The 14,708-nt window shown below is 44.1% G+C and overlaps 1 protein-coding gene across 2 annotated transcripts in view; it reads right to left on the bottom strand.

Moving 5' to 3' along the window:
- Positions 1-14,188, bottom strand: part of Adpgk (ADP dependent glucokinase) — a 25,936-nt gene extending 11,748 nt beyond the window's left edge. For both annotated transcript variants that reach the window (XM_021206286.2, XM_021206287.2), the window contains exons 1-3: positions 13,890-14,188; positions 7,970-8,195; positions 1,738-1,800 (exon numbers count right to left, since the gene is read on the bottom strand). In XM_021206286.2, coding sequence (XP_021061945.1) covers positions 1,738-1,800; positions 7,970-8,195; positions 13,890-14,122 — 522 coding nt within the window. In that variant the 5' untranslated portion in view covers positions 14,123-14,188. The remainder of the gene's footprint in view (positions 1-1,737; positions 1,801-7,969; positions 8,196-13,889) is intronic.
- Between the last annotated feature and the right edge of the window lie 520 nt (positions 14,189-14,708).

Raw genomic sequence — 14,708 nt, 5'->3', positions numbered from 1 at the left:
TCTGAGGACTCGCTCTCTGACCTCCAGAAGTGAATCATGGCACGAGGGGCATGTGCATGTCCTGTCTATGGAATAAAAACCACCATCAAAAAAAACATCAAAAAAAAAAAAAAAAAAAAAAAAAAAAAAACCAAACCAAACCAGACACACAAAACAAGGAGGAGGAAATATATTTCAATTAATTCTACTACACAATGCCATTATTATACTCATAGCAAAATAAGACATTGTAAGAAAAACACAAATCACTATGTCACCACAGAAACTGATGTAAACATTTTAAACAAAATTTCAGTAAATGGAACCTAACTTACAAAAAAGTAATGCATCATGAACACATAGTTTATCTCAGGGATGCAAAGTTGGTTTAACATTAGAAAATGAGGCTGGTGGTGTAGGTTAGTAATATTGTTCTTCTCTAGCATGCACATAGCCCAATAACATATTTTTAAAAAAGGAAGCCAGGCATAGTGGTGCATGCCTTTAATCCCAACACTTAGGATGCAGAAGCAGTAGATCTCTGAGTTCAAGCCTGGTCTACAGAGTTAAGTTCCAAGACAGCCAAAGCTACAGAGAAACCCTGTTACAAAAATAAATGAATGAATAAATGAATGATTTTTTTAAAAAGGAGTATCAGTGTTTAAGAAAGGACAAACTAACATTTCTTTTTAAAAGAGATGTGTTGGAGAGATGGCTCAGGTGGCTAAGAGCTCTAGTTGCACATGTGCATATGATACACACACAGACTGACTTTTTGCGGTGCTAAAAGATCACACCCATGGCTTTGCATATGCTGGGTAAGTACCACATCACTGAGCTAGATCCTTAGTCCTCACAAACGTCTCCCCCCCCCCCCCCCCGAGACAGGGTTTCTCTATGTAGCTCTGGCTGTCCTGGAACTTTCTCTATAGACCAGGCTGGTCTTGAACTCAGAAATCCGCTTGCCTCTGCCTCCCAAGTGCTGGGATTGAAGGCGACTGGCACAAACGTCTTTTTAAAAGGCACTCCTCTCTTCTGCCACCTGACTTCACTTTCACCACTGCACTAACTTAGCCTTTACTCGACTTCCCAGGTCTACTTCTAAGAAACAAAGTACAGTTCTAAAGCTAGACTTCCATGGGTTCAAATCATAGGTCTAGGTAACACTAGGCAACTTGTGTGCACCTCACTTTTCTATATCCAAGGGTGACAGTAAAAGGAGGACTTCCCTTGCAGGCACTCTGAGGATTAAATGAATGTCTGTATGTCCCTGTCTCTGTGTGTATAGCACTTCAAACAGTGCCCAGCTATGTAAGAACTATGTACGTGTTAGCTCTTTATCACTACCTTTGTAGAATCTAGTTCTTAATCTTGGTAGTTCTTGGGAAATACTTAGTCCATATTGGGCAAGTTAGGTAGTCACTCCAAAGTGTAGTGTTTCAATTGTAGCTCTGCCAACCTGCTTAGGTGAAATCTGAGTTCCAGTTTGTATTAGTGTGAATGTCTCTAGGTCTTCATTTTCTTATGTAGAAAGCAAAGACAGTTGCATCAATAGCAGAGTTAACTAGCATTACAGGACTGCTGAAGAATCAATCTACATATGGTAAATACCCAAACAGTCTTAGTTATTTACTATTATCATTCACTAACACAATATTGCTTTCTAAACAGATACCCAGGTGACCACAGACCCACTCTTGCTCTGAACATTAAGAAAACAAAAGTTGAAAGCTGTTTTAATTTGAAAATGAGACTTACCTTTAAGTCTGTGTTGGCAGCAAACCTCTGTCCAATTAAAGCAGCATTTCCTCCTACATAGTGCTGTAAGACAGTTCAAGGTTATCAGCATTCAACGTGTACAACCCAAGTTTAATCATTTCTTAGGTTAAAAATATAGCCCATTTCTACCCCAATTTTTTTTTTTTTTACTTTGGTTTGAGATTTATTTTTACTTTATGTTTATGGGTGTGTTGCCCGTGTATGTGTCTGTGCACTTCACATGTTTGCAGTACTTGAGGAAGCCAGAGGAGGGCACTGGATCCAACGGAACTGTGAGACTCCATATGCTGCCGGGAATTAAACCCTGCTCCTCTGAAAGAGGTGTCAGTGCTCTTAACTGCCGAGCCATCTGAAGCCCCCCACTAACATATTTTGATTTTTCTTTTTTTTTTCCTGGCTTTTTGAGACAGAGTTTCACGTAGCTCAGCTCACTGTATAGCTAGCTAAGTATAACCCTGAACTTATGATCCTCCTGTCTCCAATTCCCATGGGCAGAGATCACGGTGTCTACCACCAGGTTAGCTTCATCAAAATGCTCTGAGGTGACTTGACAAGAACTGTTAAGGCTGAGTGAGCTCAGAATGACCTCTACCTGCTCTGGAACCACCACACCCCACTGTGGACCACGACACTCAGTCCTGTAGCATTAAAAACCTAGAGTTCTCTATGCAAGTGAGGTATCTAGACAGACCACAAGCATTCAGCCAATGAGCTTGCCTTCCTGGGCATTCTTTCCAGCAAAATGGTTCACCCTGAGGTGTATGCATGCATTCACATCCACCATCAAATAAAGCAGTGTGACCAAGCAAGGACTGCCTCTTCGTCATGGGAGGTTGGGGATGGTGTAGCTTCAGGCCTTCTTTGTAAAGAGCCTCACCCTGGAGAAAGCCTTCTCTCTTCTGGCCCCTCCAGATTCTTAGTCATCAAGACTGGGTTCCACCCCTGTCCTGGGCTCTACCTTCCCCTTTCTGCTTGGTAAGTGGGCACATTTAAGGAAAGTGTGGACCAAGGACCCTTGCTCCCAACTCCCATTGGTAGACCAGCAGCACCTGGGTACGCAGGAGACCAGGAGCTGCAGCAATCATCCCAGACTGCTGTTTCCCACCTCCAGAAAACACTGAGGACCCCCACCCCATTACAGACGTTTTCTGCCTCCCCTGAGTGGCAAGCAGCAGCACTCAGGGCTCCCCAGCGGTGAGGCAGACACGCAGCCTGGAAAAACAGAAACAAAGTCAGGCTTGGTGGTCCTTTAACCCAAGCACTCAAGAAGCAGAAGCAAGCCGGGCATGATGGCGCACGCCTTTAATCCCAGCACTGGGGAGGTAGAGGCAGGCGGATTTCTGAGTCCGAGGCCAGCCTGGTCTACAGAGTGAGTTCCAGGACAGCCAGGGCTACACCGAGAAACCCTGTCTCGGGGAAAAAAAAAGAAAAGCAGCAGCAGCAGAAGCAGGGTTATCTCTGTGAGTTCAAGGGCAGCTCCAGGACTGCCAGGGCTACACAGAGACCTCCTCTCAGAGCAAAACAAAAGACAAAAACAGACAAAGGATAATGTAGAAAGGTGAAGAAAATAAATACGAAAATTAGTATAGCTGTTTGAGTTAGATAAAGTTTGGCCCTGAGCTTCCAGGCAACTAAAACAGACAACAGAAAACACAAAAAGTATGACTTGCCCACACACTATGTCATTCTCCTCAACTCCATTCAATACATGAACATATTCTTTTCTAGATGCTGAGGTTTGAGCTTAGGGTCTGGGAATGCTAGGCAAATGCTTTTAGCTCTATCCTCAGTCCTAAAACACAACTAGGTGTTTTTTATTGTTTAATTTGTTTGTTAATTCCTCTGCCTATTGAGTGCTGGGACTAGGAGCATGCATCATCATTCTGGGCTCTACAGTGTAACTTCTTTTTGTGGGGGTTTGGGCATAGAGAAGTGGTTGACACAGGGTTTTGCTATGTAGCTTAGGTTGGCTTTAAATTCATAGCAGAGCTGGAGAGATGGCTCAGCGGTTAAGAGCACAGATTGCTCTTCCACAGGTCCTAAGTTCAATTCTCAGCAACCACATGGTGACTCACAACAATCTTTAATGGGGCTCAGTGCCCTCTTCTGGTGTGTCTGAAGACAATGACAGTGTGCTCACATATATTTAAAAAAAAAACAACAACAAAAAAAACCCCAAACACTAAACAAACAAACAAACAAACTCATACCAATCCTACCAATCCTCCTGCATTACATCCCAAAGTGCTGAGATTACAGGTACAAATCAACATGCCTAGTTGATTATAGTAATCATAGTCAACTTATAATGTAACTTTAAAAGAATGTATTTTATTTAACTCAATGTCCATAATACAGGTAACCTTTATTTTGCTTGATTCCAATAAATTCCAGCTATGAGCATTTAATTAAATGATACTAGTTTCTCCAACAATTCAGGTTAATTTCAGCTTCTATGGTAAGTATAAATAATTGCATAAAGTACAAACTGCCCTTAGGCTTTCCAGTTTACAAATTACCTTATCAATAAACGATGTGCACTGTCAATAACGAATGTCACCATCTCTTTGTATTCTTTACCTGTCACTCACTTTAGGACTAGACAGCAAAGTGTGTTGCTATGCTGCCTGTTTCCCACTGTCAAATCCACTTAAGATTTACAACAAGGATTGAATGATCTGAAGGAGGAAATGCCAACAAAGAGGGAGGTGTAATAAAGGACAAAAAGTGCCAGTGTGAGAAACGGACACAGGTGAGACTAGCAGCAGCATCATCGAGGGAGGGCTGACACTGTTCATGCGGTGTAAGAGGGTGTTCAGAGCCTCTTTTGCTTTCAGCCCATGCTTTCTCTTCCACCCATACTGTGCTATGTCTTGACCTTGCTTGCAGCTCTTCAAGTGAGCCTTCTTCTCAGTTCCTGGGTCTTAGACTAGGACATCCTCCCCTTCTATATTAGGTATGGCTCTGAATCTTTTCCAACAATGTGTGATACTGTCCCTGCTTCCTTTCCCCATTGACATCTTAGACGCCAAAATGGTCTTCCCTTGGCAGGATTATAGATCTCTTTCCATCTAACCTCAACAGCCTCTAACAGCTCCAACTCTTGGGTGATAAACATCTGGGGCACGACTAGCTCCTCAGGGCAGTGATCACTTGGTTCTTAGAATATGCCTAAGTAAATGAGTTTTGAGAGAGGATGAAAGCAACACACTGATGGTTTGAAAACACCCTGGGGGCTGGTGAGATGGCTCAGTGGGTTAGAGCACCCGACTGCTCTTCCGAAGGTCCGGAGTTCAAATCCCAGCAACCACATGGTGGCTCACAACCATCCGTAACGAGATCTGACTCCCTCTTCTGGAGTGGCTGAAGACAGCTACACTGTACTTACATATAATAAATAAATAAATCTTAAAAAAAAGAAGTGCTACTGTTGCACAGGCAGTCACATCTTGCCTGGCAGGTTTAAAAAAAAAAAAAAAGAAAGAAAACACCCTGGTAGTAAATGCTCAAAGATAAAGACCTTCATATAGAGCAACTCCTGCTCTCCCTACACTGCAGCTCTCCTCTAGAAGGCAGACAATTCCATCTGTTCTCCATGATGCTAAGCATGGATCTGGGTGCCTTGGAAGCCCAAGCAACAGCCAGGACAGTTGCTGCTCTACTCTGAAGGCTGAGAAGTTCCCCTGAGCAGTTCTGAGTGAGAAGCAACACTCCACTTTCTATCCTTAACCCATGCAAAGACTAACTTTATTCTTTATTTTTATCAACTTACTTTACTCTAGATGCTGGCGGCCACTCTCATCCTACACTCTGGGTCAATCAATTTCTTGTTTAGGCAGGACAGGGTTAGCTTTCTTCATAACAATTTACAACTTTCTGTGATATGCAGCTTAAATTTGGCCTACATGTAGATTTACTGTTTTCCTTAACTAGAATGAATAGAGGGTTTTACTAAGAAACGTGGGGGAAAGGTTAGGATATATACAAAACAGACACAGGGTCTTCTTCACAGGATGGCTTATCTGTTGGTTATCAGGCAACCAGCCTTACAAGTGATAGTAATCTGAAACAGTGCCAACCTGAGGCATCAGAAGAAAGTAAGCAAGACATTTTTACAATGTTTAGAAAAAACATTCTACAGGATTCTCCCTACCTTTATCAAAGCAGAAAACACATAAAGCAAACTAGTTTAAATACCAGGATCATACAGACTGATAGACTTACTATACCACAACTAAGGTCCTCTCCTTAGTTGTTTTCCTGCTGAGCTTAGCGATCAGGATGACAAATTAACTGTCCCCTTTAGAAACTAGATTGGTTAATATCTGGCCCATTTCTAATATTCAAGCTGGCCATTCCAAAGGACAAAAGAGATTTAAATCTCAAAAGTCATCAAAGTAAAAGTGGTCACCAAGATTTGCCTGTGACTGGTACTAATTTAAAATGTATTAACAACTTCCTTAGCTTGTAGGAAGTTGGTCTGGTGATGCTATGTATTCAAATGCTAAGTCCTGGCCCCCAAGACCTGGTTGCCCCCATGCCCCGAGATCCTCACATACACCAAATATCCTGTGTAGCCTTGCTCCCCAAGTAAACCGGTCAATAAAAGGCTAAAGTCTGTGACTGGTCAGTAGATAGAAGTAGGCGGGTTTCAGTTATCTGGCTGGGGGTTCCAGGTAAAGAAGAGATAAAGAGAAGGAAGCTCCCATGAAAGAAGAGGGACCGTGAGCATGTGGCCAAACAGCGAGGAACAAGGGACATATGGCTGGGGTGTAAGTTAGAATAGCTCCAAAATTTGTTCAATCTAGGCTTCCAGCTTGTTAATAAAATACCTGGTTTGTATGTCTTTTATATGGGCTACAGAGAATTTTTAATTCCTTTTACACAAGCTGAACTTCAGGCTCTAATTTATGTAAGACCTTTCTTTTGTATAAAAGGAAGAGCTAAGGTTGTGTCTCCAACTCTAGTACTGACCACCACATGTTGTGGGTCTACCATGCAGGATCCAGGATTTTGTTTATAATTACAGGTGAGCTAGGGACCACTAAAGTTCCCATCTCTAGTATGTTCTGCTCTATAGACAAGTGGTTCTCAAAACAAGGTCTTCAATCCAATAGTGTTTAAACCAAGAAACTTGCTAGAAAGGTACACTCTAGGTTTCTACAGACTCAACAGGAACTTAGAGCAGCAAGAGAATTTTTTTAGCAGCTCCCCATTGCCTCCCTGCCTTCCCTAAGAACTACCAATCTAGGCAGCAGACATCAAACACAGAGATTTTGCTACATCCTCTTCCCATAGGAAACACAGGCGTGTCTGAGATATTTTGGCCATCACAAGTGGGGAACAGAGCCTTGCACTCAGTGACCCAAAGCAAAAGACTACTAATTCTATAACACACGGGACAGCCTTTCTTACAGAGCATTAGCCACTCTAAAAAGTCAGCAGCCTCACAGAGCAGAGGCGGGGATACTCCCAGCCCCCTTTCCCATGGGGATTTAGATCTAGATCTCTGTGGGTTTACCTTTTTTCTCCAACTTAGATAGGACTCAGCCATACTAAGATTACTGCTATCAGCCTGACATGTAGGCAAAGCAGAGGCAGATAGATAGATCTCTTTGAGTTCAAGGTCAGCCTGGTCTACAAAGCAAGTTCTAGGACAGCCAGGGCTATTACACAGAAAAACTGTCTCAAGAAAACCAAACCAAACCAAATAAATACTGTTAATATGTACTTAAACCAAGAGCAGACAGGCTTCTAATCTTTAGCCTGGCAACTAAAAAAGGGGGGCAGCAAATAGTCCCCTATTTGGGGACTAATAGGTGACCCAGAACAGAAATCTGAGTAAAAACAGTAAAATTAATGCCATGTCCAACACAAAATTTTACAAAAAGGATAAACCCCACAGAATTGGATCACATCTCAATGTATATGGGAGGAGAACGCTACTTCTAAGAACTCTGTAAAATGGCTCTCCCACACTCACTTACCCACTGCATTCTTTTTTGTTTGTTTGTTTTTTTGGTTTTTCGAGACAGGTTTTCTCTGTGTAGCCCTGGCTGTCCTGGAACTCACTTTGTAGACCAGGCTGGCCTCGAACTCAGAAATCCTCCAGTCTCTGCCTCCCGAGTGCTGGGATTAAAGGCGTGCGCCACCACGCCCAGCTACCCACTGCATTCTTAACATAGCTTGTTCACTGGTGAGTGGGACAGACCTGGGCTCCTGGGAACTCAGATGCAGCCTGGGCAATGTCCTGAAAGGTCTCTTTATCACTGAAGAAGCGCTCAGCAGCGGCTCCCTTCTCCATGAAGTGGACGAAGGCTTCTTCCAAATCACTTCTTGAGTGTAGAATAGCGTGATCTTTTCCACTCCCAGGACTGAGGCCGAGGGCCTGCAGGAGCTTCACGCCAGAGATTACCACATCCACACAGGCGTTGACTCTAGAAGAATAGAAAAGATAAAAGGAAGCTGAAATACAGGGGTAGCAACTCTGGTTTTAGCTATAGAGACTAGCTTGGAAGAAGTGCACTCACACAGCAAATAGCTGGCATAGGTTTGACACCAGAGCAACAAAGCAAACACCATATAGCTAAAGAATAATTTTATCTGAACATACATAATTTTATCTGGAACTCGTTTCAAGAGTCTGGCAAACTTTTCTTGTCAGTTACAAATTCAGAACAACAATATCAGAGTAACAAAAATGAATTTATGAAAAACTGGAGTTATGTAGTTTGGATGCAAGTCACTTTAATTTCTGAATCTGTTTCCTTGTCTATAAAATGGCAACAGTACAAGTTAACTTACAGTAAAGACTTAGTAAATTAATGCATGTTTTAAGGTATAAAATAAAATTCTTGTCAAAAGATACTTTCCTTCCAAAGACAAGAAAGGACATTGGTCAGAATGAACTAACTACTAAACCCTCTGAGCTGAAGCTGCATCTTGAAACTGAGTGTGGCTTTGAAGATTTGGGCAGCCTGTGGCCTTGTATCGGCTTGGTACTTGACAGGTGTTCACAGAACTAGTCTGTGCACTTCAAAGGGCTGGTGAGAAACCAGTACACCATCACCGGCTTGATTGTATGAAATTATAAAGCCTCATCAACTTAGCAAGGCCTGGTTTCAGAATTTGAAAAACAAAACAAAAAACCCACCAGACAGATATGCTGGGCTCATGCCTGTAATTTCAGGACGTTCATCAACACACACACACACACACACACACACACACACACATCCCTAAAACTTACAGAACAAAATGTTAGTGCCATCTACTTATGGGCAGATACCAGACTAATTAATTATCCATGTGTACTTGTCACATCCTGTTATCAGTGAAAGACTTTCTCTGAACCTGACAGCAACGCTCAACATCAACAGCACACTGTCTGATCTTCACCGTGAAGAGGAAACAGAAGGAGAGAAGCCAGTAGGGTACATATTATGCTGACTTGACAGGAGAGAATTTCAAAAAGTATAAATGGCTGTGTAATGTATAATATGGAGAAACACACAAGGACAATCAGGGAACAAACAGGTTAGATAGCAAACATCTTCCTGAGGGAGTCAGAAAAAGCACTGGAAGCCCCTAGCTTACTGGTCTATTTCCAGAGACTTGGATGGGAGCAGAGTTCCCCCTCCTAACCTGAAGCACCTCAAAGATGAGAGCACTTTCTCACCACTCACCCGCATTGCATCCTCTGCAAAATGTTCCCTAAGGTTCCTTCTAGCATTAACATTTTCTCTTCCTCACATATGACAAGAACTAATCTTAATTGCAAGATATCCAGTGAAGAGACTCAAGGGCTGGCGAAGCTATGCCCTGGGTGGTGCCTCTTTCTGAGGTGCTGAAGTTGGGAAGAAATCTTCAGATAAGGAACACAAAGTCAGAAAACTAATTGAGATCAGTAATTAGTAACTAATCATCATGGCTCCAGCTGAGAAAAGCTACAATACAGACTAACGGTCCAAAAGCCAGACTGGAGCAGCTTAATTCAAAGCTAGATTCATCTGATACTAAATTCCGGGCAGGGGGCACAGAAAGCAGAGCTGTGGGTGAAAGAACCTTGTCTTAGGACACAACATGAATGTTGATCTCGAGTGGAAAATTCGGAGGAAGAGAGCAATGCTCAGGGCAGACTCCTTGTGAATGTGAGGGCTTCATTTTATCCTATAAGCAATAGGTACCAGGCTTCAATTCCCAAGCAGGGAGGAGTTACACTCCTAGAAAGTCAATGTATGCGCCACCGAAGCATTGACGTCTCAAAAACACCCAGCCCGGTCCTAACTCCAGCCTCATTCTCAGAAGCCATTTCATCTGAAATCCCACAAGAACATGTAGTCCCATCCACTCAAGTCTAGCTCGAGTAACTAACTGCCTTCACCATCTGCTCCTCTGTCCCTTAACTATGGTAACACTCGGGGCTGAACGTGAATGCAGAAGTGGGAAAGACCAGTATTACATTGTACTTCCAACACCCATGGCTGTGTGACCACGGGGAACCAATATTTCTGAGACACTTAATCATCTGTGGCACTGGTAATACGTGGAACCACCTGTTTCATAAAGTTGCTCCTCCTCGCATGGAGGCCTGCTTCCCTTAACTGCCCTGCCTATCTACCCTCCAGTTCCACGGCCAATGGTTTGGGTTCTTCCCTCCCTTTACCGGAGCCCTACAAATTCCTCTTTACCAGGGTCAGGGTGTCCAGACACAGCCTGCCTTACTGATTACACCAAATTTTGTGTTTTGAGTGAGAAATGAATCAGTGTGTCAAACTATAATCCACTCTCACTCCAAAATTAAATTCTGGTAAATTTGTTCTCCCCACCTCAAGCCCTTACACTTCAAAAGGTGCCGAGAAGTTAGAACAGGTTAAAATGGCTGCTCAAAAATCTACTTTTCCATTCCCATCAGATAGTCTCAACAAGAAACTTAGTGGCATTTGCCTGTTTCTAAACCTTTACAGCTCTTTTCCATTACTAACTGAATCAAAAGACCTTCAAAGATTTGCTCTTAGCATTCTCATTCTCACTATCTTGCTAATGTAGTCCAGGATGGCCCCAATCATACAATCTTCCTGTGAAGAGAGAATATAACGTGATTGTAAGGATGCATCGCTTGTCAGTAAACAAGCCTATGGCCTATAGGGATGGATAGAACAGAAGGTAGAACAACTGGTAGGGAGAAAGGGTTTGGAGGATGGAGGCAGGTTTGGAGAAGGTAGAACAACTGGTAGGGAGAAAGGGTCTGGAGGATGGAGGCAGGTTTGGAGGATTTGCCAATAATCATGGAGGAAAGAATTGTTAGAGCTGAAGAGAGGTAACCAGCTTCATGGCAGAACTTAGATTAGAACGGGATATTAATTTATGAGCTAGTTGGAGAATAAACCAAAGCTTATGGCCAAGGTGTTCATAAATAAATTTTGAGTCTCAGAGCCATTATTTTGGGAGCTTGGGGCCAGGAGGAAAACCACACATTTACATTCCTGCCTCAGCTCCCAGAGCTGGAACTACAGACGTGCACTACACTTGACTCTGCATCATTTCTTTATCATGGACTCTTGCCAAACTGTAAACTTCCCATACTCAATTCTTCAGTAGATGTATCTGGTCCCTTGACCTGAAGAAACCTTTTTGTTCCCTCTAGTTCTACCATACAAGTTAACTATGGAATATATTTTCTACACTTGATCTTAGCCAAAAGGCTGAGAAGCGATGGAATATATTTTTTATGATGGTCTCAACAAGATGTCCCATCTACATGGTCTTATTACCATGTAATTTTGATATTCCTTCCACCAAGGAGTGATCCATGTCTGAGTAAAACCTGGTAAACTAGACTCTGGGAAATCTGATACTATGGTTAAATCAAGAAACATAAGGCAAATATCTGCTCTCTTTGGACACTCTCCTAGCCTAGTCTCTGCTGTGAAAAACGAACAGCTAGAAGACACCTCCTGTAGGTGGAAATCCTCAGTGGATGTCCCAGTTTTGATCAATCTTAATGATACATCTAGTCCAGCCGCCATCCTACTATATATACAACTCCAAGCTACAACTGCTCAGCTGAACTCAATCATAACTTAGACTAATGAAGATCACGAAATGTGGCTGCTTTGAGTTACTAAGTGTTGGGGTGATTTATTACTACATAAATAGAAAATGGAACATCATCTTCTTGGCGCTTTTTCTACTGCCCCATCCTGGGAGGAATGAGTAATTCTTTGGAATAGCTGACTGCCTTTGCTCTTATTGATAGCTGAACACAGACAGCACTTTTCACGACTGTTATAATGTATCTCCCCTACCTCACCTCAAATTCTTGCACGGAAACCCTGTGGTGGTTTGAATGAGAATGCTCCCTATTCGTTCATATATTCGAATGTTTTGTCCCCGGTTCGTGGAACTGTTTGTGTAGGGTTAGGTATGGCCTTCTTGGAAGAAGTTTCACTGGGGGTGGGCTTTGAAGTTTCAAAAGCCCATGCCCTTTCCAGTTAGCTACTTTACTCCTACTTTTGAATAAGTATATACACTCTCAGCTACTGCTCCAGTATCATGCCTGCCTGCTGCCACGTTCCCTGTCATGATGGTCATGGAATCATCCTCCAAAACTGTAAGCCCCCAATAAACTCTTCTACAAGTTGCTTTAGCTGTAGTTTTGTTATGGCAATAGAAACATAACTAAGACAAATCCCACGGTGGGGACACTGTGACTGTATCTGGACTTAGGGTCTTTCAGGGAGCAATTAAGGTTAAATGGTGGCAGGGGTAGCCCCTAATCCAACAGGAATGGCGTCCATATGAGAGAGAGAGAGAGACATCACTCTAGAGAACTATACAGTAAAAGGCATGTGAGAACACAAGAAGTTGACTAGCTCCAATGTAGGAAGAAAGGCATCCCCCGAATCAGCTTTCTTAGAAATCACTCTGGCACCTTGGTCTGGAACTATCAGTCTCCAGTCACCAGAAAGTTTATGTTGTTTTAAGCAACTAGTGTGAGTTATTCTGCTGTAGCAGCCCAAGCTGCTTCCAACAAATGCAGCACAGATCTGCTTCTTCCATACATATGCCCTCAGCGCCCAGCACACACCTGACATAGCTCCAAGATGATCAAGAACCTGATAAAGTCAGGGAGGCAGAAGCAGCTGGAGCTCGGAGTTTGAGGCCAGCCTGGTCTACAGAGTGAGTTCCAGGAAAGTCTGGACTACACAGAGAAGCCCCGTCTTGAAGAAAAGTAATTTAAAAATAAAACTAAACTAAAGAGACAAGAGAAAGAAAAAGGAAGCAAACAAATCAGATGAGGGCTGGAGACCTACTTATGTTCCAGACCAGACAAGGAGGCTGTAGTTCAAAAAGGAATAACATAAGCAACAACATTAAAAATACATAAATAAAACCCAACCAACTCCAACCTAAAGAAAAACATACCAAAAAATTCGCTGATGCAGTGTCCTTGACATGACAAGAAAACCAAGCCTAACTGGGAGAGGGACTAATAAGGTTAGTGTAAAAAAAAAAAAAAAAAAGTTACATTCTGTGAGTTTCACAAAGAAAGTAGATACTGTGATTTGAGAGAACCTTAAAAATATGAACCATCACTTAGTATGGGGAAGAAAGTAGTTTCGAAAAGGGCGTGTTAAACGCGAAAGGCGCAGAGTTCTAATAATGAAACCTTAACAAAAAATGTTGAACTTGAAAATCAGCAGTTTTAGTAGTGTGGTCTTCAGACCGGATGACATAAAGAAATAAAAGTCAACAGCTAGAGACAGAGACATTCAGTTTTAAGTACGTTAGGAAGAGTGCTAGAAAAATAGGAAAACCCAAGTATCGTGGCCACCTGAGAAGAGTTGGCTGAAAAGGGCTGAGAGACAACGGTGTAACGCCAAAAATTACAAGTGACAGGCTGAGTTGGATTTCTAAGAGGCTATGGGAGCTGCTTTTACATGGAGCAGGGCCAGCCGGGTGGAAATCTGCTGACTATCCCTGCAGCGATGACGAAAAAGGCTCGTCTCACGCGTCCGACACTTTCGCCCAGAGGGCAACCCAGACACCACCGAGTCCCGGGCGGCCCCCGGAGCGCGCGCACTTCCCAGGGAGGCCCAGAGCCGCAGGCAGGCCCCGCAGGCACTCACCCCACAGCCACGCGGCGCCAGCGCCGGGCGGGCTGCGCGATGAGGGCGTCCCAAGCGGCTGCCAGCCGGCTCTCGGGGGACAGAGGTCCCGCGGGCACTGGCGCGGGCCCCAGCCTCAGCGAGCTCCAGAGCGAGCGCAGCGCCGTGCCCGGCAGCTCCGGCTCCAGCAGGAACACGCAGCCCACGGCCAACGCCAGGAAGCCGGCGCACGCAGAGCCGCGCCACAGCGCCATGTGCACTCGCCGCCGCGCCGGTGGCTACACGATCCTTTCTCGGCTCGCGCCTCCTCCCAGCTGGGCGCGTGCTGACGTAGACGCGCGTAACGTCACACCCGCGCGCCCCAGGCTCTTCCTCCCGATGGGCGGAGCTACTGCTGAACTGCAGCCCCAGTTCTGGGTGGAGCTCTGGGTGGGCTGGAGGCGGGGCGACGACGGGGCTGGCGTTGGGGCTTCGCTCTGTGTAAGTCTTGGCGCTGGCGCTGGGCGACGCTGTTGTGCGATTCTGTCCTTGGATGAACAAAGACAGTAGTGTAGTTCCCAATCCGTACACGTCTTCCCGATATTCACTGGTAGCCTGAGGTAGAGTCGGGGGAGGCGAGGAATACGTTTACTTCCCTCGTAAGATAAGACGTGCAGTTAACGAAGAAGCAGCAAGCCTCGCGATTACGTAAGAGTAGTCGGTCTCCTATTGACACGAGCCACGCTGTTCTCTCTCAATCTGTCCCTCCGCCAGTGTTTGACCTCCATGATTTTTACTATGCGGGTTCCTTTTTGAGTCTGGTGCAGTGGCGGGGCGGAGGGTGCACTTCGATGGGAAGGG

This window comes from Mus pahari, chromosome 10, assembly GCF_900095145.1.
Source record: "Mus pahari chromosome 10, PAHARI_EIJ_v1.1, whole genome shotgun sequence".
Lineage (NCBI taxonomy): Eukaryota > Metazoa > Chordata > Mammalia > Rodentia > Muridae > Mus > Mus pahari.
The sequence above is the reverse complement of the archived record's forward strand: the minus strand, read 5'-3'. Positions and strand labels throughout refer to the sequence as shown.